The 27,876-nt window shown below is 43.9% G+C and overlaps 1 protein-coding gene across 2 annotated transcripts in view; it reads right to left on the bottom strand.

The window, feature by feature from the left end:
- Positions 1 to 27,876, bottom strand: part of SLC4A8 (solute carrier family 4 member 8) — a 544,868-nt gene that overhangs the window by 6,778 nt on the left and 510,214 nt on the right. For both annotated transcript variants that reach the window (XM_085654497.1, XM_085654496.1), the window contains exon 23: positions 20,573 to 20,673. In XM_085654497.1, the coding sequence (XP_085510623.1) occupies positions 20,573 to 20,673 (101 nt within the window). The remainder of the gene's footprint in view (positions 1 to 20,572; positions 20,674 to 27,876) is intronic.

Here is a 27,876-nt window from a genome sequence, read left to right as displayed (position 1 = left end):
GGGCTCGCGACACGCCGGCAATTGAGAAGAAATCAGGTAAGCGATGATGCAACAACCCCCTCTCACTCGGCGGCTGAACCTTTTTAAACATAAACGTCGGCAGTATTCACGAAACACTCGTAATGACACCGTCCTTCATTTTATTTTCAGTCCCTGTTGGAAGCAAATGATAAGGGATACGACCAAATACAGCCAAAATTACGTTTGAACGTTTGTCACACCAACTCCTTTGTATGAAGCGGACTACAATTCGCAGGGTGAGCGAGAACTTCAGCAGCTGCTGCTTTGTCCGTGTTTGTTTGTCATGTTTCCGCGAGAATGATAATATGAGTGGGTACATTGTTACATTTGGTTGTTTACAGCTCCGGCTTTAGCTGGTTGAATCGTTTGCAGACGAAAGCAGGTCAAGGTTCCATGCTGACGCTTGTTCACAAGGTGGGTGTGCCAGGCCGTCGGTGGGGGCTGGCTTAAGTTCTTAAACTGTTCATTGTGTTTTGGATTCATCTTTATATTGATTTTATTTGTATTGCAGAATTTATTGGTCCTGAGGAGAACCTCATAAAGATAGAGGTTCGAAACGCGTCGACCAGTCGGTCCTCCACACACTCCATATAAAAGCTCTGCCCTAAATGTTTATGTGGGTCTTTAAGTGTATATTAAGGAAGAAAATGTCTTAATACGCATAAAATACGGACAACAATTTGTGCCCAAAAGAGAGTAGTGGTAAAAGGACCGTTTAGTTTCAGTATATGTCAGTTTCTGGTATGAATGCATTGGCCAAGAATGTTTGATGATTGAATGTATAAATCCGTCAGGGTGCTGTTTAGTATATTGTCATTTGTGTTGTATATATATGTATGAGTAATGTACAGTTGTTCTGTTTTTTTGTTAATTAACTTTGCTAATCACACAAAAAATAAGGATGTGAAATAAACAAAAAGTATTTTGAAGAACAGGCAATTTGTAAAGCCATCTTTTCGTGTTTAATTTCATGATAGGTTTTGAAAATATTCTGCTGTTTAACTGATTTCAGTTAGGACAAGGTGTTCTGTTTCCTAGTTTATTCGGCTCAGTCCTGCTGGCTATTGGAGCCAAAGCCCAGTTTTGGTTTATTGTCTTTCAGCTCATTCATCCTATTTTTCCTGGCTGCATTATATAGCTTCCTACAGGCCCTGATCTCACTATTGTCTCTTATCACTCTGTGTAGGGTGCTCTTTAAATTTTAATAGCTTTTAGTACAGTTTTTATCGAACCATCCCTTCCTGGAGTTACCTGTACATTCCACTGACAGCATGCTTTTAACCGTCTCGGTAATGCAATTAAAAGCTTTTAAAACATCTTCATGTGTTGGGCTATCGCTTAGATATATAAGAATTGGATTTAATGCCTTCATGACTATTTCTTTATTTAGCTCTGCAGAGTCATGGCTAGCCCGGCGGATTGCATAACCGTTTTTCCTTCCCAATTCTATATTCTGCACCCATGCTGCTTTATTACAAGTTTTCCTTGATACACATTTTGAGATGACTATGTTCACGCTATTTGCCAAATGATCGCTCATAACATTTTGATGGATGTTATACCCTTTCACGTAACTTGCAGGGCGATTTGGCATAATAATAAAATAAATAGTTGATTTAGCACCTCTACCTATAAATGTGTAACCAAAATCCGCCTTGGGCGGGCATAAGCGGTTTGAAAATCCAAAGTCATGTTTAAACATAATATCATTAAACAGCTCTCTTTTATCTGAGTGTTGGAAGTGAATCGGGGGGTCATCCTTATCCAGAGTTAAGCCACACTTCCCTATTTCAGCAAATGGGCACAGGCTAATGTTGAAATCACCACCCCAGATAGGAATAAAATCAATGACACCTTTTAAACTTAAACTGCTGATATCCTCGCTAAGCTTCTCTAATATAACTCCCAAGTGGGATTTTTCCACATTATTGTAAAAGTTAATCAAAGCCAATGTACTGTTAGAATCCATATGTATTAGGATGATTTGATAATAGATTTCTGAACTGGCCATCTCGATGTTATATGCTCCCAGCAAATTTGAAACATAAACGCATAGCCCCCCTTTTGGCCTTCCACTAGATGATTGAATTGCGGGTGTATGGTACGTTTTAAACCCATTAATGTGTACATTATCAATGATCCAGGTCTCTTGCAGGCACAGAACATCAACATTACTGATGAAGTTCAACCAAGCCGGATCATTCGCTTTATCCTTTAGGCCTGCAACATTCCAAAAAAGGATACTGCATACTCCTGCCTGATGGTCAATTGTTTCCATGAGATCCTCCTCAGAAACAACGTCCCTATTTGGACTATTTTCCCCTTCTTCCACTCGCTCATCCAAGATCAAGCCCTGCATAGTTAATACACCTGGGTTTTCATCAGTTAAAACATTCTTATTTCTAGGCAGAAACCTACTAGTTGGTTGTCATTAGTTCTCATCCAAAGTAGTTAGTGGCCCAAATCTCTTTGACACAGCTAAGTATAGCAGGGGCCATCCCTATTCCATCTATGAGGGCCATGATTTTCGGGGATATTTATGGTTGATGGTCGATAAAAAAAAGTCCAGTTGGCGAACTTGGATACTAGTATTGGTTAGGTTTAAGTGATGTATTCTCAATAGAATTTCCCTGACCAAACCCGGTGATCCTAACGAGAGGACTATGCAGTCTCCTTCATAAAGTTTACTGCTGTTACCTACCCAATCAATTTTCCTCACCATCTTAAACTCCCTAAAAAGTAAATTTGTTAAACCTGTCCTATTTCCCAGCCAATTTATAGTTTTATTTCTCAGGGCAGGCCAGGTTTCCGTTGCTGCTAAATCTAATTTAGGAACATTAGCTAAGATAATAGTGTACGGTATGGCAGCTGGTGGAAGATTGAGTGTTTGTGCACTATGCCTCACCCCAGGGTCATTGTCCGTAGCCATGGTTTTACTTTCCCCACCCTTCCATTTTTCACTTGATTTGTGACCTTCCACGCCCAACTCTTTGCATCTGTATGAGTTACCGTCTATGTAGTGCTATTTTCTATAATCGCGGGTACATTTTGACACAAATCCTGGCGACCGCCCTGTTCACTTGCTGCTGGTACTCTTTTGTCTAGCCAGGGTGTCGTTTTTAAAACTACCTTTTCTGGATGTACGCAAACACCCGGTGATTTCGAATTTACTGCGCCCTTTTCTTGTGTGGCCTTGGGCTGGGCTGCTAGCACTTTATCCAGGCCTATTTCTATTTTATCCAGCCTGCTCGCAAGGGAATTAATTGATTGTGTAACGAACTCCTTTAGGTCTTTAATGGCTGTATACTAGATTGCCGGTTCACTTATAAGTTCACTACAAGACTTTTTCCCCCTCAGGGCACTTGCAGTGCCCATTTCCTTCTGCATTTTATTTTTGGCACCCTGCAATTTCCCCTGTGGCTTTTTTGGGTGGGTTTTGATTAATCTGGGGTGCAAGTGGGAATTGGGTGGGTTGCAACTGTATCTTTTGCAGTGTTATTTGCTAACGTCAGGTTAGGTAATTTGCAGGTTTTATTTGGAGGATGTAATTGATCACTATCTGTTGTCCTGTCAAAAATATAATCGGGAATTTCCTGGATACACCCATTTTTTTGCTGCACATGGATAACATTATCAGGGAGATCTTTCTCAACAACCCCTACGTCACTTGGCGCAGAGTTATCCATTGTTTTTTGCTGTGATAATAATGGGTCTATCGTTTCGATATTTAATGTTTCCTCCACGGAGATAATCTGTCTTTCTATATCCCCGACAGCCCCTGTTAAATAATTCAACAGTCATATTAAACTTCCTGTTTACTTGGTACTTTCGATATATGACTCGCCGCCTGCTTCCTTTTCCCCATTGTGATCTATCAATTATTTACCTACGATGTTTATAAGGCTTATAAAACTGTGACTTCAAGAATCTAAAGGTGTAATCACCCAGCCGGTGCACTATCTAGACACTTGCTCAGCCCCACTAAGTAACAAGTGCAAAGTGCTTTACCCTTTGATGGAATATCAAAATCCAAATAAAAACAATGCAGGTATTGCCCGTAAATTACAATTATCATCCACTCCTTGTTAAAATATCATAATTACAAAAAACTCTTAAGATCCTATTAAAAAGAATTAACCAAGGCTATACAAAGGGATAAGAGGTCCAAATATACTAGCAGCAAGAGTCTTTGGGGTGCAAATTGCAATTTATTTAGTCAAAAAGATTAATCACAGTACCTTGCAGGTCGGTCCAGGTTAGTTGCGGGGGCCTAGACATTAGGGAAATGGCCCTGCCCTGCCTCTTCCTGGCGATGACGGGCAAGGACGGGCCCGCCCTTGCCCCGGGAGCGTCCTGCACCGCGATGATGTTCGGCGCTTTTCAGCGCGACGGCGGCAGTTGTCTCCTCCCTCCTGGGAGTAGAGCACCCTGGGACTTGGAGTCCTCCAGAAGTGCTGGTGCCGGCTGTGATAGTTGGCGCGTCCCGTGCCGCAATGATGTTCGACGCTTTTTAGCGCGACGGCGGCAGTTGTCTCCTCCCTCCTGGGAGTAGAGCACCGGGGACTTTGAGTCCTCCTAAAGTGCTGGTGCTGGCTGTGATAGTTGGCGCGTCCCGCGCCGCGATGATTTTCCGCGCTTTATAGCACGACGGCGGCAGTTGTCTCCTCCCTCCTGGAAGTAGAGCACCCTAGGACTTGGAGTCCTCTCAAAGTGCTGGTGCTGGCTGTGATAGTTGGCGCGTCCCGCGCCGCGATGATGTTCGGCGCTTTTTAGCGCGACGGCGGCAGTTGCCTCCTCCCTCCTGGGAGTAGAGCACCCTGGGACTTGGAGTCCTCCCAAAGTGCTGGTGCTGGCTGTGATAGTTGGCGCGTCCCGCGCCGCGATGATGTTCGGCGCTTTTTAGCGCGACGGCGGCAGTTGCCTCCTCCCTCCTGGGAGTAGAGCACCCTAGGACTTGGAGTCCTCTCAAAGTGCTGGTGCTGGCTGTGATAGTTGGCGCGTCCCGCGCCGCGATGATGATCGGCGCTTTTTAGCACGATGGCGGCAGTTGTCTCCTCCCTCCTGGGAGTAGAGCACTCTAGGACTTGGAGTCCTCCCAAAGTGCTGGTGCTGGCTGTGATAGTTGGCGCGTCCCGTGCCGCGATGATGTTCGGCGCTTTTTAGCGCGACGGCGGTAGTTGTCTCCTCCCTCCTGGGAGTAGAGCACCCTGGGACTTGGAGTTCTCCCAAAGTGCTGGTGCTGGCTGTCATAGTTGGCGCGTCCTGTAAGACTCAATGTAATCCTAACAATTATTCTACTACAAACCCAAACTACATTTGTAACCCTTTACCTTCCCTCAATTAGACCCCATAAATATACTTACATTTAAATAGAACTATGTTTGTGCTCCTATCATTCTTGCAAAGCAAAAGAAGTATCATGAAAGCCTGGAGACAAAACCCTCATGGAATGGAAGAATTGTATACCCATTACTGAAAACACAGTCATATGCCCCAAATGACAGGCTCATTGAACGAAATTTAAGAGACAGGAAACAGAATGCCAGAAAGAGTTTATCCACTCATACCTGAAGGTGGTAGTGCTTGTGAAATAGGCAGGAACATGTGGTACATCATAGGTTAGTGAACTGAATATTTAAATGCAGCTCACAGTAGAGGAAAGGCCGCAAGCAGAACTGGCAGAGATAAATTTCTTGTGCAGAACAGACTTATCAGCATCTTCAAGAAATGTGGTCTCTTAATTAACAGGAAAACAGTGGAGGCTGAGGGGTTCTGTCTCACCCCCTGTGAGTCCCACAAAAGAGAGCCAGAGAGACTCAAAACATTGGGTTGTACTAGCACAAAAGAACCTGAATTACGGCTGTATGTACATTGGTGTTTTGAGGTCACAAAACCTGCAATTAAAAAACACCCAGAATTTGCTACAACAAACCCCCTTTTTGAAATACATCAAAGCTCTTTTAAGAGTCGTAAAAGTACATTTGCCTCGTAAATAGGATTTTTTGATCCAGTACGAATTCCAAATAGGAGAAAGGGTGGGAGATTCATCATGAAAATTATCAATGGTTTGCGGGTACAATGGCGGACAAAATCCCTTTATCAGTTACCAACCCCTGGGTTGGACGGTAACTGACTCCCTGAAACCGGTGGGGCACATTCGCCTTTGAAAATCAAAAGAGTGGACTCAAGCAAAAGGGGGGGGGGGCGGGGAGTGTCCAAATGACCTAGTGAGTTTACTGAACCTTTTTTTCTATTTATTTTATCATTTATTTTACTGAATTTAACCAAGATCTATGTCACCTAGACACATATATTTTCAAATTCATATAATTTTACAGATATATAAATTATGAATGAATGAATAACTCTAGCACAAACTCCAACCCAATAAAGAGGTGTACTGGCACTAAGAAAATAAAACCGGTAGCAACTGCAGAAAGAATTAGTTAATTTTCAAAAGCCAGGACTTTTTTTCCTACAACATGCCGTTTCAAATGTCAGCAATTCAACATGTGACCTCCAGTGCTTCTCTTGTTCGCGGGGACCTGTAGAAAAGGTGTAGATTACTTCATTTGTTTTCTTTCTTCCATAACCAATAGCAGACATCTTGGGTGCAATAGCATCCATTATTTTGATGTATGCTTTTTCAGCATTCCATCAAAAACATGTATGAGCCTGGAAGATCGACTCTGTTAGACATGCTTACTAATTTCTTTTACATATGTTTCCCAACTTTACACTTTCAAAATGCTTTCAATTTCAGAACGTTGCAGGGTAGGGTAAGGTGATACCTACATTCAGTATATATATAGATACTGCTATAGACAGTAAAACACATTGAATGTGTGTATACAATTCCACCCAATACGTGGTTCTTTCATAGGGCAATGAGAGAGACGCAGGGAATTCCATAGTAGAGGTCCGAAAAATGAAAAGAACGGCCCGTCCTGTCTAGTCAGTGTAACGTTTGAAACAGAGACTAGTTGAATAAATCAATCGACCGAAGTTTCAGCTTGGGGATGTATGGATGGACCAGGGAGAGAATACACGCAGGCCCAGCCTGGCGCAAAGCTTTAAAGAAATAACATGATGATTTGTACTTTATGCGTGTTGCTATTGGAAGCCGGTCCACATGGTGAAGGTGTTAAGAAACTGAGGCGCTGCGAGGAATATGGCAAAGTAAGAGTGCAGCAGCATTCTGAACAATTTGCAACCGCTTTATCCAGGAGTTTGTGACACCCAGATATAGCAGATTTGCTATAATCTAATCTTGAGATCAGAAGGGCCAACACAGACGTTTTTGGGGACTCAGAAGGTAGGAGACCCTGTGTCTTTCATATTTCATAGTCATCTCAGCGGGCTAAAACAACGTATAGCTACCTTAGTAATTGGCTGATCTACTAGTCAGTTTGTCATCCAACCAAAACCCAGATCCTTAACCGCCTGCTTAGGGGTCGGGCAGTTGCCTAATTCCTCGGGCCAGCAGTGAGGGCCCCACAGCAGGGGTTATTTACCCAAGACCGGCACTTCTTTGGAGGGAGAGGCAACAAAGCAATTGGGCAATAGTTGGCCCACTTTGATGCATCTAAGTTAGTTTTTTTTTAATAATGGCAAAACTAAGCCATCTTTCCATGACTTCGGGACAGTGCCATAGAATAAGAAGTGATCAGTAAGTCAGTAGGAATAGGAGCAGGGGTATCAGTCAATGAGTTTAACTGATCTGGTGGCAAAGGATCTGCGGGAGAACCCAGCTTAATGGCTTTTAGTAGGGATAAAAATGTGGTGGTCTCCAGAGGCTGAAAATAGGTCAAACTATTTTGAAGGTCAGTTGTTTCTGAAGTTATATCAGTGATGGTGGCTACATTTTCAAAGGTGGAATAGATGGTATCAACCTTATTGCAGAAAAACTCTGCAAAATGTTGTCGAAGAGCAGAGTGAGGTACTGCATTAGCCTTGTCCAGTAAGGATTTTACAATCTGCCCTTTAGGGGCATTACTGGTAGTAGAAATTTTAGATTAATAATGCATAGCTCGTGCAGACCTACAGGCCTGGTGATAAATTCTAGTCGCGTTCTTCAGCCTCACTTCATCTTCCGCAGCAAAACACTTGCACCAAGCAAGCTGCAGTCTTTTGCCCTTTTTCTTTAGGTCTAGTACCTCATCCTTAAAACAAGGGCAGGAGTGCATGAGTTAACTTTCGTTCTGGGCTGGAGTGGAAGTACTAAATCTAAGTTGGATCGAATAAAATGATCCACTGTGCAATTAGGGGACTCCAAGGATCCCTCCAGCTTCAGAGCAAATAAGAGCAAAATTATGTGTGATCAAGCTTTGCCGAGGATCTAGAGAGGCTAGCTACAGCCTGACGTCCTTCTTCGAGCTCAGGCTCCATACTTAGAAAACGAATCAAGGAATTGCCAATTGCTCAGACCAACTCAAAAGGAGCGGGGGTTGCATACAAACACCAGGTTAATCAGGTAAATTGGAAAAAACCGGGACAAATAGGTGACATGTTTTGTGGGTGGGTTCATTGGTAAGAAGCTGAAAGTCCAAAGCTTTGAAATCTCTGATAACAAATAGCAGTGTTGTGATTAATATTATCAAAATGAGTGTTATAATCCCCTAGAACCATGAAATAGGGGCATTTAAGAATATAGAGATGGCTGCTAGGCCAACCTTGAGCTCCAGCTACTAGCAGGGCCGGTAGGATGCTACGTTAAAGACCCAGAGATAGTAACACTCTTGTAATGCCTCAGGAGAATAAAATACTTTTGCAGTCAGCGACAGCCAAATGGACAATCTGGCAGGAAAAGCTTTACTTAAAGATAATGGCCAGCTCGACACCTTTTCCCAGTTCGGTCTTGTCTACTTATGCAGTATCCTGGTGAAAGGGCTAGTATAATATTAGGCATAGAAAACACAATGAGCCAAGCTTCCGTGAGGATCACAGCATCCAGCTTGATCCCGGAACAGATCAAACATCTGTAAGTGATGTTGAACAAAAGAGCGGCAATTAAAACTAAAAAACAGCTTAATATTTAATACCTCTTTTTACCTGATGTCTTTTTTTAAGTGTAGTAAATGCGAGATGATCACTTTGAGTATATATGGGGTTCTTAAGGCTAAACAAATCCAACTCCACAACAGCTTGCCCGTTAAAGGAACAGTCCACGTTTGGACAGATAGAATTGACATTTATATATTTTCTTCTTTCTTTGCCTTTAAAATCCTCATTTGTGAAAGCATTTCACAGGTATGATAGAAGTTTTTCTTACCATCATTTTCACCTCAAAGTTACTTTTTTTAGATAGATTATGTAATTGAGGGACAACAAGTTCATGCTCCATTGGCCCTCTTTTTCTCCATCTAACACTGTTTCTTTTTCTCTTCAACTAAACATTGAAAAGTGCTTCTTTCTATTTCAGACCTTAAAACGAACAGCAGAACAGCTGAAACATTTAAACAGCAGAATGTTGAAAAGTGCTGCAGTGCTTGTTTATAGGTCTCTCCTAGGCAGCCCTTCTGCTGTCTCTTCGAGACATGTTGTATTCAGAATATAGGCTTTAATTGCTGCCCAGCATTCTGGTTGGTTGGTTGGCCGAACCTTTTGGAAAATCTTTTTTTGTGGTTGGTCAAAAGTGCCCATCTGTCCCATCTTTGGGTGTTTGTTTCCCTCCCACGCGACATTACCAATTGTTTCTTTTGGTTGGCCATCTCGGGCCATCTGTTGCCTCCTCGCTTGCAGACGCACTACTTCCTTCCCATTATTGCTGCCGTCCTTCCTAGTTTTCGCTGCACAACTTTTCTATTTATTGACTTTTGTAGCAATGGCGGCACGCCGTGCTTTAGCTTTATACATCTAAAGCTAAAGCACAGTGTACCGCCATTGCTACAAAAGTCAACAAATAAAAAACAAAGGCAGGCAGACGCCCTATTTCTTTTACATTTATTTACTTTTATAGCAATCGTGGCACGTCGCGCTTTACTTTTAAACATATTAAGCCAAAGCGTGGCGTGCCGGGATTGCTACAAAAGTAAATAAATAGACAAAAAGTAAGACTGCTGCACAACTTTTCTTTTTATTTATTGACTTTTGTGGCAATGGCGGCATGTCGCGCTTTCGCTTTAAATATCTAAAGCAGACAATCGGCGTACCGCCATTGCTCCAAAAGTCAATAAATAGAATAAACAAGGCAGATGGATGCCGCATTTCTTTTCCATTTATTTACCTTTAAAAATATTAAGCTAAAGCGCAGCATGCTGCAACTGCTACAATTGTAAATAAATAGAAAAAAATACGGCGGCCGCTCAACTTTTATTTTTCCTCTTAATTGACTTTCGTACCAATGGCGGCATGTACTCCCTTACCTTGCAAACTGGTCACCAGTTCAGCTTTTCCTAAAGCAGTGGGTGACTGCCATACGGAACCTAAAAATTTTCATTAACTATATGAAAAAAAAAATGCTCTATTCTTCTCTCCATTTCTTCAGCTTATATACAGCATTTATGTTCACTTGAGATACAGTGCAAGGAAACTAACCTCAGTTACTGTTCTTACTGCTGCTCGATTACTGGCTGCTTGTTCTGCTTTTGATTGACTGCTGTCAAGAGGGGTCAAATCAGGCTCTGTTCCAGCTAGAGTCACTTGTTTCCGGTTACCTCGCACACAGGCGGGTGTTGGCTGCCACCAGTCAATTATGACCACAAAAACAGAGTGAAGACCTCCGTTGCCGAAGGCTTATTCTCATATCTCGCATCACAATAAGTTACAGGTCGCTTATTTCCGTCAACTGAGAATCGCAATATGAAGCAGGTGGAATTCTCAGTAATAGTCTTCCGGCAAATAAATATAGAGGGGAGGAGTGTTCTTGTCCTCTTAAACACTGGAACATCTTCAGAATCCTATGACTAGACAACCATGAGCTTCTACGTTCTACCCTAGTCAACCTTTATCCATTTTTACATCTATGTATTACACATTTGCTTAGTACTATAGATACTTTGACGCTTAGAATTTGCATTTCAGTATCTATTTTTGAAATGTAATGTTATTTCAATGATATTGAAATGTAAGCTATTCGGCACAAATCAAATAATATATAAATAAAAAGTTCTGATTGAAGTCAAAACAATTAGTTGTACCCATGCCGATAATGCCTCAGAGAGAAGAACGTAGCAAGGCGTAGATGGCAAGCAACAACAGTGCCCTTTGTTGTATGTAAATGGCTCGCTCACACCTGGGGTACAAGGCATCTTTATGGTCACTCCATTTTGGCCTCTGTTTGTGGATTGCACAATAAAGTAGTGGGGAGATGGATCCGTGTCACAGATCCACTCATGGTGAGGCAACATTCCCCACTAGCAGGAATGACCAGTTTTAATTTCTTTGGAATAATAATAATTCCTAATCGTGAAGCACGAACATATCACTCCTTAAGGGATTGGAGGCTGTTGGGCGGATTACGTGTATTGACCAGAGTTACATGATGCTGAGCTGGGCTGCTGCCAGCGCCGGGGATCGAACCGTGAGCCCCGTGCTCCCGAGTTAACTGCTCTGGCCGCTGCGTCGCACCTCTCCCATTGGGAGTGAATGAACCTTAACATAGATAACATGAAAAATATTTGAACTCACTATATGTGACTCACAAAAATATGCTAGTTGGAACATGGTCGGTTTACACAGACCAGTGGTATTTATTCATTCATTTTTCTGTATCTGTAAAACTCCAAACATGTAACTTTCGGCAATCTCTGCTTGCCTTAACACACATAAAGCGTCAGGATGCATGAGGCGTGCTTACCTCTGTGTGTCGTTCCTGCACTTCTCCATATCTATTGAACATATACATTTTCAGGAGCAGAGGAGGATGGCAGGGTGCATCAAGTGTAGGCGCCTCCGAAGAGGCTTTGCGCATGTGATGGAGTGCTATGCTAAACTCCTGGGGGACTTTACTTCAGTAAACTCATGCTAGACTTGCAAATAGGGGTGGCCATCCATCATGACTAATTAAGTATAAGTTCCTTGTGGTCCATAGTGTCCTTGATAGGCACAGCTGAGACTTGTTGTTCACAGCGGGGACCTGCCATAAACAAATGGCGGTGAGGCGGGTGGGGTCACGCAGGGGGGTTTAGAAATACATTATTTCAATCCTTTAAAAACAGAGTCTGAGGGGTTTCTCCAGCCCGGCTGCTCAATGCAACTGGGCTGGAGAAAAACTAGGTTTGCAGGTGTGTTTTGGTTGGCCTGAGATGGCAGGCCAAAACTCATATGCACACTGAAGGGAGTGGAGTGTATGTAGCACTCCTCCTCCCGCCCCTCCCATGCCTACGCCCCGCCCCATCCAAAGCCGCTGGCTGAGAACCGGCAAAATGAAAATAAAATGATGCAAGAACATTGTTTTATTTCACATTTGCTGTCTCTGAGCCAGGTAGTGGAATGACACTCCTCCGCACTTGAATGTTCCCTCAGGAAATCTCCATTAGAGATTGTGAACTGTTGCATTATCTTTTTTCACATGCAGTCATCTATTAGGATTACAAACTCCATTTTGTACTTGGATTCTTTCTACAACAGCTGCTTTATGAACTTCATCTTGCACAAACATTTCCTTTTTTGAACACATAGTGGTATTAAGGTATAGCTTTTGAATGAGCATGTTTGTTGGTTGTTTAGGAAAACTATATATGAATTAACTCTTTTCATATTACAGTTATAAACCAGATATGTTGAATGTAATCAGAACCACAGAATGGAATCAAATAATTCGAAAAGTATCTCTGTGTAGCAAACAAAGTACAGCACCTCAGAGTGCTCTTTGCAATAAGTTCAACAACTAGAATTGTCTTTTAGCTCTGGGAATCTATCGCATTTTCTTCTGCCGTAGAGAGTCAGCAGTGCATAGACTGTCTGAAGGTATATCATATACAATATCAGGAATTAGATGCCAAAGCAAGTACCATAGCAATACTAAAGCTCATCTGTTGTCTTTAGAGTTCAACACTCCTACAATGCAGATTGAGCCCAGAAGTGCAACCAGGCAGTGTGGTGATATCAAGCGTCTCTGTTTCTCTGTGTTTCTTGTTACAGTCCCCTTTCCCATGGTTTGCTTCTAGCTTACATGTTGTTATTGTATGTTAGGCAGGACGGTTCGGAGAAGTGTGCAAACTCACAGTGCTTCAGTTGGATCTCCATTATTATTATGTATTATTATTAACATAGTTTGATATAGCGCACAAATCACCCACAGAGGGGTATCTCGGCACTTGGTCTACTTCACTCCTGAGTAGATGATCTAAAACAATACTGTTTTTAATGATTTCCTGGAAATGGAGTAGTTGGAACAAGTTCAAAGAGAATAAGGTAAACTGTTCCATATGGAGGGAGCCACATATGAAAAGGCTCTACCACCACAACTAGTGCTTCGGATGCATGGAATCACAAGCAGCTCTTTATCACTGGAACGCAAATGCCTAGTGGGAAAATAGTGCTTACGTTTCTGAGAGAGATATTGGGACCCTTTTCCCTGGATTACTTTAAAGGTTACGTACCAGATTTTAAATATAACCCTTTTCTTCACTGGCAGCCAATGCAAGGATTGTAAAAGAAGAGACAAGGGCATTCTGGGGGGCTCATTGCAGATCAGCCGTGCGGCCGTGTTTTGTACGACTTGTTGGCAGAAGCTAATTGTGCATTACCATAATCCAACCGATTTACCACCAGTGCCTGTATCAAAGTCTTTCTGGCTGTCAGTGGGAGATACAACAAGGCTTTCTTTAGTAGGCGCAAAGTGGCTATAATCTGCTCCCCCATACTGAGTTCCTGGTCCATCTTGACTCTGAGGTTTTTAGCTACCTTACTGGGAGATGGGGCCTTGCCTAACTCCGGAGGCTACCAGTCTGCAGACCACAGGTCTTGGGCTTTATCAAACAGAATGATTTCAGCTTTGTCTGGATTCAGCTGGAGTAAGTGGCTAGCCATCCAGTCAGCAATTGCCTTTATGCCCACCATGAAACGGGCTTTCGTTTTGTCAGTGTCTCCCCCAAGAGTAATGACCAACTGCGTGTCATCCGCCTAAGACACGGTTTCAAACCCATCAGCTCTCATTTCTTTGGCCAGGGGTGCCATGTAAATGTTAAAGAGCATGGGGCTCAGGCAGGACTCCTGCGGTACCCACTTACCAAAGAGCCTGAGTTTGGACTGAAATGTTCCCAGCGAGATACATTGTCTTCTATCTTTCAAAAAGTCCTGGAGCCAGGCTAGAGCCGACCCCATGATTCTAATCTCTTTTAATCGTAAAAGTAGCTTGTCCTGGCATACCGTGTCCAATGTGGCAGATAGGTCTAGGAGCTCGAGCATGGCTGGAACGTCTGAATCTAGCGAGCACCTAATAATATCAGATACAGTAACCAAGGCTGATTCGTGCTCTGCTCGGCTCTGAAATCAGACTGTGAAGGACCCAAGATCTGATTAGCTTCAAGATACCTAGTCAGCTGTCTGTTGACTAAGCCTTCGATCAGAGAGGGAGTATGGAAATTGGTCTGTAATTTGAAAGGATTAGTGGGTCCACGTTGTTCTTTTTTTTAACTGGAATGATCTGTGCAGATTTTCATGCTGGAGGAATAGTTCCTGATTCTATAGAGTTATTGAATAGAAGGCTTATATCAGAGGCAAGCTGACTGGCCAACAGAGCTATCCATCTGGGTGGACACAGATCAATTGGGGATCCAGATTTGGCTCTTGCAAGTCCTTGCTGAGTTTGCTCCACTGTAAAACGTTTGAAACTGTCCGGCCTATAGTCTCTCGACTCAGGTAGATGATGGTCATTAAGTTCCACACTATGTGGGGTGGAGTAGTAGGAAATGCTTTATAGAGTAGATTGATCTTTTCTTCAAAATAATTTGCCAGTGAGTCGCATAGTTCCTGCAATGCTAAACGTAGAAGTGTGCAGGCAGGAGGATGGGTAAAGACTTTATTGTTTTAAACAATACTTTAAGAGAATTGCCAACTAGCTCAATTTATTCACTGAAATACAGTTTACGCGCCATTGCAAGGTTAGTGATTTAAAAAAAAAAAAAATGTATTGAATTGTTCTTCAATGCTTTTCTGCAGGCATGTGGTCAGATAGCCCTTTGATTCACTAAGTAATCAAAAGGACAAGCGATGAGCAAAAAATGAAAACATATTCAACGTTGTAGAGAGACAGAAACCATCAAAGAACACCCTTTCAGAGTAGCTTTGCATAACTATGCATGGAGGGAGAGTTGAAGAGGGTCCCAAGAGGGTCAGAGAGAAAATGTCACTTACGCCAAGGGGCCCTGAATTGCTTTCACATAGGACCCTTCAACTGGGCACATTACTGTATTTGAAATGTAGGGTTAAATTGTCTTTACCCATCCGGCCATCCCATACATGTGATTACATGGTAGAGCAGGCAGGCCACCCAGCTTGCAGAGTTATTGTATTTTGTTGTAAAAGACTTTTGGTTCCTAGAAAGTGATAGACAGCACAGAGGTATCAATTGCAAAAGATGTGTCCTCGCTGCGCTCTGAGGACAGATGGGCCTAGAGCCTCCCGAACCCTGTGTCAATAGCAACATAACCCTACAGATATGAGTGGGTATGCAGGGAGAGCTGAAAACCTACCTCAGGAGAGTCGTTCAGATGGCGTAAGAGCTGGGGAAGGAGAGCTCCGACCTCCGTTGGTCCTTCCCCATGTCCTGGGGTGCCACACTAAAAAATGACCGTGCTCATGGTACATTGAACCAAGGGCCTTAGGGGCATGTGGCTGGGGCGGTGCCAGGAATGGGGCCCAGGTGGCCAACGAAGGCTGAGCTGGGGGCCCAGGGAGAGCTATGGGGTGCCTGAAGGTCCCTGAGCAGAACGGGGAACGTGCCCATGAATGTGGCTGAGGGGCCCATAGGACCCATGGCGGCAGTGAGTAAGTAATCCGGCTGCTCCTGGAGGGTGATGACGGGGGTCGCCTGGAAGGTGTCTCAGATGACTCGTTGGTGGTGCCCCCCTCCCGGCTGGAGGGGATTGTGCTTGAGTGGAATCTGGAGGCTAGGCCTGGAAGCCAGAAAGAATCTGTGGAGTGCAGTCGGCCCTGCTGGTGTCTGAGTATTTGGTCCGGAGTGCACCCAGAGGGAGAGGGTCCAAAGTCGCAGATTGAGCTCTTCAGGGATGGGAGCAGTTGAGGAGGACCCCACCCTTTTTTCTTGCTCCCCACCAGATTGAGCCCGAGTCATGGCCCCGGGCTAATAGGCCCCTGACCTTGGGTAATTCCGTCCTGGATGGCAAAATCCTGATCTGGGATGTGGTGAACGTCCTCAATAAGGGACTCCTACAGACTCCGAGGCCCATGCCTATGGCCCTTACATTGTGCCCCGCTAATGGCAGAACAATGCACCAGGCAATGAACTCCCATACCTTTGGGGGTTCCCCACACAACTGTTTTCCGCTACATATAAAAGCAAGTTACCATCACTACATGCAAGGAGGCAGTTGCACTGTTTGGTCTGGGAGATGACTCCTGTCCGCAGATGCACAGTTGGAGTGGCAGCGCCTGGGATGGAAAATGTCACACACAAGGAAGGAGAGATGGCCGGAGAAAATGCGACAGATCTCACCATCTCTGAGGGGAGACGACCCCCATGCACAGTCTAATTGACTTTTACTTGACAGGGTGAGCCCCTGCTAACATTTGCATTATTGGACAGGTCTTTGCTGAACTCACACTAGATAACTGCGACTGGAAGGTAGCACAGGGACTACAAGACATGGATAGCTCAGTAGGGCCCACCAGGATGGAGTCGGAGCAAGGAAAGATATAGCTGGACTCAGAGAGCTAACCCCCCTCATCAATGCCAGTAACCATCTGTTAGCTGGCTCAAACCTGTAATGTTGTTTACGTTGGTTTTATTGATTGTGATTTTTTTTCTATTTTTCCCAGGGTCAGAATGCAGAATTTTGAAAGGTTGTGCGACACTAAATATGCTTTTCATTACTGTCCTCCAAATGCCTGAGTGACACAACAGCACAGAACCCATATCCTCCCAGACGGTATCCACATCCAATTGCTAAGGGTTGACAATAGCGACACTGAATATGCAGGGTCTCAACTCGCGTTCAAGAAGAAGTTGGTGAACACTGACTTGCCAGAAGGGTATTGATATTGCTCATCTTCAGGAGACCCACCTCTTGGCAGTTGACACAAGGCGATACACATCCTGATACTTTCCCCACCAGTTCTTTACTTCGGCATCAACCAAGACAAAGGGAGTGGCCTTTATATGGGCCTAATGACCACAAAGACCCATTTTACACCTGGCTGTTCTCCTTCCTAGCAGCCTATGCCAAGGACAATTTGGTACTGGGGGACGATTTTAACATAGCAATGGAACATGCCATAGATAGCACACATTCTATGTGGCAACCGATGACACCCCAGCCCTCCCTTATCCATGATCTTGATGGCTTGAAATTGACATATGTGAGGCGTAGTCAACATAGGGGAGAGAGTAATTCCATGCACCATTCACATGTCTACAGATCCCATTGTGGGATTGATGATATCTTTGTCTTCCCACCAGTTTTCTCTTGAGTGGAATCCTCGACCACAGGGACAAGGGTGTTATCAGATCACTCTCCGCTTACAATACACCTGACCGTGAAACCTCCGGAAGACTCACCCCTCAAATTTTGGAAAATGAATGAGACAGCACTTTGGGACCCCTTCTTGTGGGAGAATATAAGGGAGGCAGTGACCAACTATTTTACAGGAAACCTGTCAGATGAGCAAAAGTGGTCCACCGTGTGGGATGTGTCCAAGGCAGTCATACATGGAGAATTTATAAGCTATCCCTCAGCTTTTTTATGACAGCTCAAAAGGCTGAGCTGGAGGCCAAGATATCCAGATGAGAGACTGAACTTAAAACAAAACCAGGTCATAACACCCAGAGATCCCTTTGTAAAGCAAAAGGAGAGCTGGAGGCGGTCCTGGTTAGGCAAGGCTTTAAAGTGCACTTCTTGCTCTGCATGCCAAAGTTCTAAGTGCACTGTCACAGTCATTCTGAGACAATTATAATTTAGGAGTCCCCTAATGTCAAGATAGTAAGGTCCACTTCTGAGTCACTGGCATTCTGAAGTATGGAGCCATCCCATCTGAGGACTGTTTGGATTTGGATTGGCAGGTTGTGAGTACATTTTGCAATCTCAGTGTTTAGTATGTCATGGGGGACCAACATCGTCACCCATCAAAAGCCTTGCTCAACAGGACTCTTTACAAGGTCAGAGTCTTATCTGAACAACATGGAAGTTGATGCACTATTTCACCTTCATTGGAGTGTTTCAAGTGTGACGAGCACACTACGCAGTAGCACCAGCACCTCAGTTTTGTCTCATTAAGATTCAGGCAGATCTATTTCCAGAAAAATGTAGACATAGTCCAGACTGCTTTCAATGCTTGCCTGATTTTTAGGTGGGCATAGGTCAGGGTGTTGTTTAAGGTAATTAGGTACTGTTGTTGATTTAGTTTGATTGTGTGATCTAGTGGGGGGGGAATAACCATCATAAATACAAAAAGCAGGGAAGCCAACAGCATCATTGTAATGGAGTATTTTGCTGACTTAGTTCTGATTTGCTGGTTGCCGTTTTGGAGGAACGATTGCTTCTGCTCTAGGTTGATGACTGATGTATTCATTCACCCTTTTAGCTGCTTAATAAGAAGATCCTCAATTCTTTTCTAGAACTTTCTCTTTTACTGAACAGGTCTGAATTCTGATTGGCCACTGAGTAGTATACTGAGGTGTTCAACCTACTCCTTATGTAGTCAGGTCATGTTGCCTCTTATGACTTAGCGGAGGGATGAGAAACCTGAAATGGAGAGTTAATAAGCTAGATTTTTAGTACATGCCGTAAGTGTAGACAGATGGTAATCAAATGCTTTCAGAAGTCGGGATTCCTTTGTTCTGGAAAAGAAATGTATTCAAGACAAGAGTGATATTGAAGGAAACACTGGGAAGAATTATTGGATAAAGATATCTGTTAATGTTTCCGTAGGCAGGTGAGAATTGTTTGTCTTGTGTGATATATGTGACAACAAATTCACATTGTTTGTGTTAAAGGTGGGGGGTCACATGATATTGTAAGAGGAGAGTTTATGTTTGTTTGCTCTAGAGTCCAGCTTTTTCTATTTTCCAACAAATATGATGCGGTACTACCAATGTTTATGTGTTGTATATGGGAGAAAGACTTAGGACCAGGAGTCCCTATTTTACAAATAGCCTCATGGTAGTCTCTGTGATAGCTACACTCCATTTAAATCATAGTTTACCATCTAATAATACAATTATGTTAATTTTTCTGAAAACATTGGACTCATCAGTGCTGAATTCAGTTAATTGGGTCTCCAGATTTCGGCCTCTTACAAGTTAAGTATAAAACTTAATATCTTTTCTTGGTTGTTTTTAACTCAAAAGATGGTTTCCAGTAGCCTACATGTGATTCATACATCTTCCGGATTTACTCCGGATTTACTCCATCTGTGCTGAGAACAATAAGAACCTTATCCTTGATTACTATATTGCCTGTTTGACCAGGACGGCATTTCAGATGGGTAAATGGTTGGACCAATATTTCAGTTTTGATAGTTGAATATCTGAAGTGAATGACCAGTCCCTGCTCAGAGTTACGCCAGAAGAAAAGTTTCTCTGTAACCTTAAAGAAGTGGTCCATACTAATAAGGTCAGAGAGAGTGGGTGCACTTTGCTTCAATTTGTAAATGGTCCATTCTACTTTTACGTTGTTCATTTCCATTGAGAGGGTTAGTGTTTGAAAGGACATGGTTTACAATTCTCTCTCTGGTGTGGAAAGAGTTGGGGCCTGTTTTTTAATGTACTTGTGCATTGAATTTGTGTTGGGTGATGGGTCCTGTCTTTCAGTGACTGGGCTGCTACATTGATGTGACTTTCCAGTCCAATTTTGTGAATCACAGGTTTGAAACAATGTTTCTACAGGCCTTCAAATAGTAGGACTGTCTGACCTTATTCGGCAAAGGAATATCCAGGAAGGAGTGGCGGAGATTAGGAGGGGGCTAGAACATACTTGGAGGAGTCAAAAAAACATTTTGAACTCAAAGAAGGGTGGGGTTGTAAATTCCAATATCTTAACTCAGAGTAAGATTTTAAAGCTCTTTACATGCCCACTCGCATTAGCCCAAATTCACAGACTATGGCATGTAAAGTGATGTATTTTACAATAACAGAACCAGGGAGAGACACAGATATTAAGCCTGGTAGAGGGAAATTCTGAGTTGCATGAATTATTCAAAAATGGTGATTCTATGTAGCATACTTAGGTATTTCTGTAAACTACCATTGGAGGCAAGTTTTAACAATTTTTTATTAAAAAGATGGGTTTCGATCATAATGTGTCCTATCCCTAACACTATTTATTACTCTTCAATTACCGTGTTTCTCTACACATCTCCTACAGTCAAACTTTATTGTCATAATGGGCTCATGAGCCTAGCATTGATTTTTTCTGGATGATACATTTACCTGTAGTTGTTGTTTTTCCCTGGACTACTCAGTAATTTGCTGCTCTCCATGGGCAAGTGCACTCCTTTCTCATCCACCACTTCCAGCATTTTCCCATCATCCTGCCATCAAAGAAAGAGAATCGCGTCACCATGGAGGCCAAGAAAGACCAGAGTCAACAAGACATAGTATGCCCAAGAAGGATGTGGACAATGGTAATACAGGATATGCTTTCCTTCTTTTATTCACACATATAATTACAATTCAGCATCCTTCCACAATGGAGATCTTGTTTCATGTGGTTCCAGGATACGCACCCCAGATCTGCTATATAATATTTAGTTGTAATGGAGACACAGAGGCAGACACCCTCCCCCCAAAATGTTTTCTGAGAGTCAGAAATCTAACGAAAGTAAAATAGCTAACTAAATTGAAGCAGGTTTTAGATGATTTTAACATCCTAGGATTCCACCCCTTGTTGTTTTGGGTGATTCTCTACATAAGTCCTTTCTGGAGAATTTATGGGCCAGAAGTGAAGGTAGGAAATGGAGTGCAAGTAAGGTTACAAGAGGAGGCCATGTCATAAGGACATGAGTCTATAGTACTAGACTACAGTACTAGACTTTTATTCAAGAACGTAATGCATTCTGGACATTGTATCGCTAATATTCATTTTACAAACTAGTCTAAACTATAGGGTTGTAATTTTTGGAAAACTGATAGAACATGACTGATAAATTATGTCCTAGGGATGTTCAAAATCATCTTGGGCTTCCTGCAAGATATAAAAAATAACCCAAAGAATCTGCTATCCTCCTCGTGAAACAAAACCCTCATGTTAACCTCTCTCTTCAGTGACTCCCTAATTTAGTGCCACTCCTCCCACTGCGCTTAATCGCATAGTAGGGTGAAATGCTGATCATGCTGTTAGTACATCTCCAATGCCGCTCTTTTAGGCATCTTGCTCACCACAAGTATATGGGTGTGGATGACAGTGAACCGCTCCCTCTCTGCTTATACCCAACAAACAGCCTGCCTCCTGTATCTCTTTCAGACCTGAGCAGACCGCAGTCTGCTCGCTTTTGGTCAAGAGCGATATTCTAAAATTATGATGTGCCACATAGACTTATAAGTGCAAAAACCATGCCAGAATTTCATGATATCCATTCAAGATAAATAAATGCATAATTGATCTATATGGAAAGCATTCACCTACTCAGCAGGTCTCCAAAACATCTGGCATCACTGTGGCCGTTTTAGACCTACAAGGCACTTCTAGCCTACGAAGTCTTGCTCTATGTCTACAAGTTCAATACAGTGAGAAATTTCAGTTGTTACCTTGGCAGGTGCCTGCCAGACCCAGGTCTGGGCAATAACCAGATAGGCTTAGGCAGTTGTCTGGGAAAAGTAATTAATTCAGTGAAACTATTTTGGGTCAGTTTGATTGCTTTATTGCCAGGAAGGCTGATCAACATGCTAAAGGCTGCTAATAAGAAGTATATAGTGGTTTTCAAGTTTCAAGCTTGTTTTCTGTTTGATATTATGCCAGTTGGCAAAAAACATTAACATAATTATCTTATTATAAGGCAAGAAACAATTGCAAACATCAGATTTGTAAATATTATTTTACCATTACCAATCGAAGTATCTGGTCATACTTTCGCTCCCCAGCGACCCCATACATGGCTACTTAATACCACCTCAAATCTTGTATTATATAAGACAAAAGTTCAACATTTAAAACGTTAAAAACAGCCTGATTTAAGAGAGAGGTTCTTCAAATAACTCAACTGTAATTAAAATATGAAAAACTGTGTAAGATTCTCCATTACCTACAGACAGGGGCAAACTTTATTGCTGTTAGTAAATATTTATCTATAGTAACTCGGTGAGAGAGTTCTTGCACAATCCTCTAGGTGCTTCCTTAACAGTGAAGCAGCGGTTAATATATACAGTGTATTTCCTAGTCATGTTATTGGTATGCTATATACAATCCCTTCAAAGAGTACCAATAGCAGTCCTCCAAGGGTTGTTAAATAGTTCAACTTGCAAATATCGATAAAGTGCACCTTACGATTAGGTTAGAAACTTATTGTATATAGCATACGGATTCATTTGAGCGATTTAGGACCTAATTATATATGAAATGCATTTACAGGTGATATTAAAACATATTCTATACAATCCTTTTATAGTTATCCAATAGTAGTTATTGACACTTCATACTGGCAGTACTATAAAAAATACTATATAAAATTCATCTACTAACAATGATAAAAACATATTATAGAAAATCCTCTCATAGAATCTCCGTAGAGCTCATCTCTATTTTATTTGAGCAATTTAAGATTGGTTAATAGCTAAAATACCTTTACAGAAGCTAATTGAAAAAGCACTGTGTATTTTATAGTGTTCATGTAAGATTTTCAAAGGTACAAAACATGTTCATCATGGCTCATCCATTCCAGCTTTAACAATACTAAAGAATTTTCAGAGTTTAAAAGATAAATACATATTATCACATTACATAACAGTATCATCTTAATTTCCTAATCTTCAAAGATCTTATGACCGGGAGTAAAAGGCTCATTTCTTGTAGGAAAATTGTGCAAAAAATCTATTAAGTGCATCAGGGTGGTGAGGCCTAGATTACAAAATGGGCACATTTCTGAACCTTCAGCAACCCTTTGTCTCTCACTTTTGTTTAGTTTCCATTTTATGAACCAAGGTACCTGACCCAATCTCAGCTTTAGTATCTATCTCCTGGTTGTTCTGCCCTTAATAAATTATAGGTAAATCTGCACTTTTCCATGCGGCTCAATAGTTTGCATATGATAAAGATTCATTATTTGTGCACAGCCCAGTTGATTTACAATAAATGCCAACCTTTGTACCAGATATTTTATCTTTTTCTTTATGTCTGGTTGTTTGATTTCTCCACTTTTTACTGACCTGCTCATATCTTCTATTGTATGAGATTCTCGACCCAAGATTAAGATATACCCGTTTGTAGGGAATATTTTATTATACATCTCCAAGATCCCTTTGGTGCCTTGGGTATACTTCGTGACTAATTCATTATTCTTTATTAATATTTGAATGTTATGTTTACCAACCCCAAGTCTAGCCATAATGCTGAGGTGACTGACCCCTTCAGAAGGCCTAGCTAGTTTTTCCATATTGCTGTTTACACTATCTCAATATGTTTCATATCTCTCTCTGCAAGTATCTCAGTTTCATATAACAACAGGTTTATCATTTCCAGGTTACATGTTTCTCTTAGTACTTCCAAATAATTGTTAGTCAGTTCTTTGCTCTGGTCATTGCTTTCCTTCGCTCTTGTACATTCAAGGTGGCTTTTAAAGTTAAGTTTCCCTTTAAATATAATTTCTAAATACTAATACTCTGTGACTGACTCAACTCGTTGAACATACAACCAACACTTCTGGTTACATCCTTGCGTATTGTTTCTTTTAAAAACCATAGTGTTTGTCTCTGCAACACTTATTAACAATGTGTTCTTAGGAGGGGTGTGGCTTACAGCCGGGAGTAATGGCTGCAACCTAGTTGAGCTCCGGCCAGCTCGAGAACATCCCCCATGAATCCGGACACTTATCCGCCACAAAACTAGCACCCAAGACCCTTTCTTGACATCGGAGCGCTGAAGGCTTGCTCGGATTCACTTTGGAGCGAAACTGGCGCTGTGCTGCTGATCTGCGGGCGCGAGGTGAAGGGCGGCCTAGAGCCGTACACAGAGCCGCGGCCTCCCGTGCTCTGACGAACCGCAGCTCGTCCGGCCCGGCGATACGGCTGGATGGCGGTAAGAGACAGAAGGCGCCGTGTTGCAGGGGGAGATTGCGCCTGGGCGGCAGCATAATGTACAACCTTTGAGCGACTGGAGAGACCTCGCGGGGCAAGCCAGCACTACGAGGATTCCGGGCACCGGGAGAAGCCCAGTTGCAATCTGCAGTCCCCGCCCAGCAGGCCCTCACAGCTACACGTGGGAGAGAACCTGTGGAGTTCCAGGGCTGGCGGTACCCACTCCTCAGCCAGGGCCGGGGTGCTGAACGTCTGTGGCCCCTAGGTGATCTAGAGGATACAGAGGCAGTGAGGTGCAAAGCACCGGAGGCCCCTGGGGGACCATCCTGGTTATGTAAATAGTGGGCCACACTACTGGAATAAAATGGACGCAGAATACAGCGCTGCGACGCCCAAGTGGGGGGTCCGCGCCCTGGGGGTGAGATCCGGTGCAGATCCTGAGGCGCTGAGGGCCCCACACAGCCTGCCCACACTGACCGACTCCACTTGGAGGCTGCAGAATACCGGGCACCCTGGCGCCATTATCCACTGCAGGGCTCCCGCACCCCCAAAGAAAGGACACATGAGCACGGGCGAGTAAGACTGGAATCCCCCGTGCAATTCCAGACTGCCAGCTGCACCATATCTATACCACGCCGATACGCGCGGAGAAGCCTCGTGACCCACGTATTTTTAGGGGCCCCTTGCTCGTGACTTCAGCACTCTACGAAATACTGCAGGCCGCGGACTTTGGCTCCACTATTTTGGGAATAACTCGTCTTACATCGGGACCAGAGGCCCCGCATAATCGTGCAGGAAACCCAACAGGCCGCAAGGTGACCCGCAGTCATGTGGCAGGTGGCGGTGAGTACTGCGTAATACCAGCACTTCCACGAAGAGGACCCAGAAAGCCAAATTAGATAAATATGCTTTTTCCAAAGAAGCGACGGACGCGACCACCCAACGGACACACACGGAGGTCGGTGCCACGCCGGAAGGCCAGCCAGAAGTTACATTGTTAGACATAATGTCCGCCCTGACGAATGTCCAAACAACAGTGGGGTCTATTTCCTCGGATGTATCATTCCTCCGAGCAGATTTCCAGAAAATGGCCTCTAGAATGACAGAGGTGGAAACCAAGACGACGTCTCTCACGAAGGACACAGTCAGCCTCCAGCGCCAGGTCCAACAATTGGAAGCTCAGAACCGCCAAATGGCAGCCAAACTGGAAGACCAAGAAGGTCGATCGAGACGCAACAATGTCCGTATTACGGGAGTCCCGGAGTCCAAAGGGATGCCACGTAGAGGAACTCATCAAGAATCACCTCCAGCCAAGGGGTCTCTCCGGCTTCTTTTCGGTGGAACAGACGCACAGAATACCCAGGGGTAAGCCAAAGCCGGGAGCACCCCCTCGACCGATCCTGGCCAGGATCTTCAATTTCAGAGACCGTGACGCCAGCCTCTGAACGGCAAGAGTGGCTCCTCCTCTTCGTGTAGAAAACTCAGTCATCTCTTTCTTCCCAGATTATACGGTGGCGGTCACTAAGCAGAGAAGAAGTTTCCTTGAGGTCAAGAAGGAACTCCAACGTAGGGAACTTACATACTCCATGCTCTTTCCCGCGAAGCTTCGAGTAATAGCGGACGGTGCCTGAAGCTGCCACTGTGCTCGCCTCTGCACAAGCCCTGCCACAGTCAGCAGCTATTACGTTGAAAGAAGGAAGCTGGTTCACAGCACTGGAGAGGTGAGCAGCCCCACCATGGCCTAAAGGGGCACCATCTCACCAGGGCACACCGTACTAAGGAAAAGAGACCAAGAGCCAAAACTCAGGGGGCACATAGACAATGTATGGCAGCACGAAAGAGGCCATACAAGCTGGCCACCCGAGCACCGAAGTGCCACCATTGGCTTGTCACTGAGAATAATACACCGTGTGACCAACCCTGCCAGGCACACAGGACCAAGCACAGCGAGCGCATGGCCTCGAGGTACAGGCACTGACTCATTAGGAGAAGGTAAGGATAAAAGATCTGCATCTTTGAGCAAAGGGGAGGTGGAAGTAAGGTTACCCACCACCCACGGAGTGGAGTCCTAAGAAGAACCCTGAAGAAGGGACATGTGAAGCAAGGGTGAATGCCACAGCGATCTGAAGAGAAGAGTCAAATCCTACAGACAGGACAGGACCTACAAGAGGTACATAACAGGAGAAGACGCACAGTCCTATGAACAGGACGGACCGGCGAGATGTCCATGATAAGAGAACCAGTAACACGTGGCCTGCCGCCACCTCTCACCAGGAGAAGAAGAGAAGACATGCGACACATGGTTGGACCCCACATTGCACAGGAGAACTGAAGAAGGAGAGGAGAGTAAGGTGTGTGACCAGACCCAACACACTGAAGAACCTGACGACCATAGATGTGCAGGAGTGATAAGGGTGACAAGACCAAGGACTTATGCTAGTACCATAGAGTGTACCCACTGACACAAGCAAGCCACTAATGTGGAGTGATGCGCGGGAGAGCCAAATGTAAGCCACCCATTTAACACGAACTGCGTATCTGCCCAATGCTTCCCAGTGCGACCGTCTGTTCACAGTCGCTGGCTGCTTGATGGATAATGGCATCCCTGTCAAGAACCGCACATGCTGTAGGAGGAGACCAGCACCATCAACACATGGAGCCAATCTGTTGTACAGGTTTATCTAGTGGCAACAACATCATCATGCCATGTGCATCATCGGAACTACTGATCCTTACACCCGCAAACCACCAAGAGACCAAGGAGGCAGTCCTAACACTGTGAGAAACCAACTATCCAGAGACTATCTGCTAGCCTCACTCGGGTCCTGTTGTCGATCACACCCGATCTTTCGTCATCTACCCTTGTGGTTGCACGAATGACTCAAGCGGGGTCCTGCTGGTGATTCTGCAGCGGCCCCCGTGCTGCCCACACACTGCCCAGAACACTCCACGCAGTCCCTTGGTGCCCCTCAGAAAGGGCCTCAAGGGAATTCCCGCACGAGAGCTGCGCCTGAAACTGTTCCACCGACAGGTACCGGGAGGCACCCGTGCCTCAATGGAAGAAGTTAAAAAATTGTCTATGCCATCCCAGTCCTTACAAGGGTGTCCTTCATGGAGTCAGTACATCCCAAGAGAAATCTCTGCAGCTGACTTCACCAATGCTCCTGCTGCACCCCAGTTTGAACTTTCTACACCACCCCCAACACAGCAAGAGCAGGCAGAACCTACCAACATGGTATGCATGGACTTTAATCCAACTGACATGCTATTGAAGGATCCGGAATACATCTACAACCTTGTTCGTGTTCAGAATCGTCCAGTTAAATCATTAATGTGAGCAGTGATGTCCGGTTGCTGCCAGCTGCACCTGTCCACTTGTCCAGTGGTGTCCTGTGGACTGCCTCTAGAGGCTGAGAGACTCAATGGTGTCCTATTGTTTTATTGTATTGCTCACAGGTTGGACTCTTGTTTTTTGTTGGATTTTTGGAGGAATGTAGTATCATGCT

The sequence above is a fragment of the Triturus cristatus genome, chromosome 4_1 (genome assembly GCF_964204655.1).
Source record: "Triturus cristatus chromosome 4_1, aTriCri1.1, whole genome shotgun sequence".
Taxonomy (NCBI): domain Eukaryota; kingdom Metazoa; phylum Chordata; class Amphibia; order Caudata; family Salamandridae; genus Triturus; species Triturus cristatus.
This window is presented reverse-complemented; position numbering and strand designations above follow the sequence as displayed.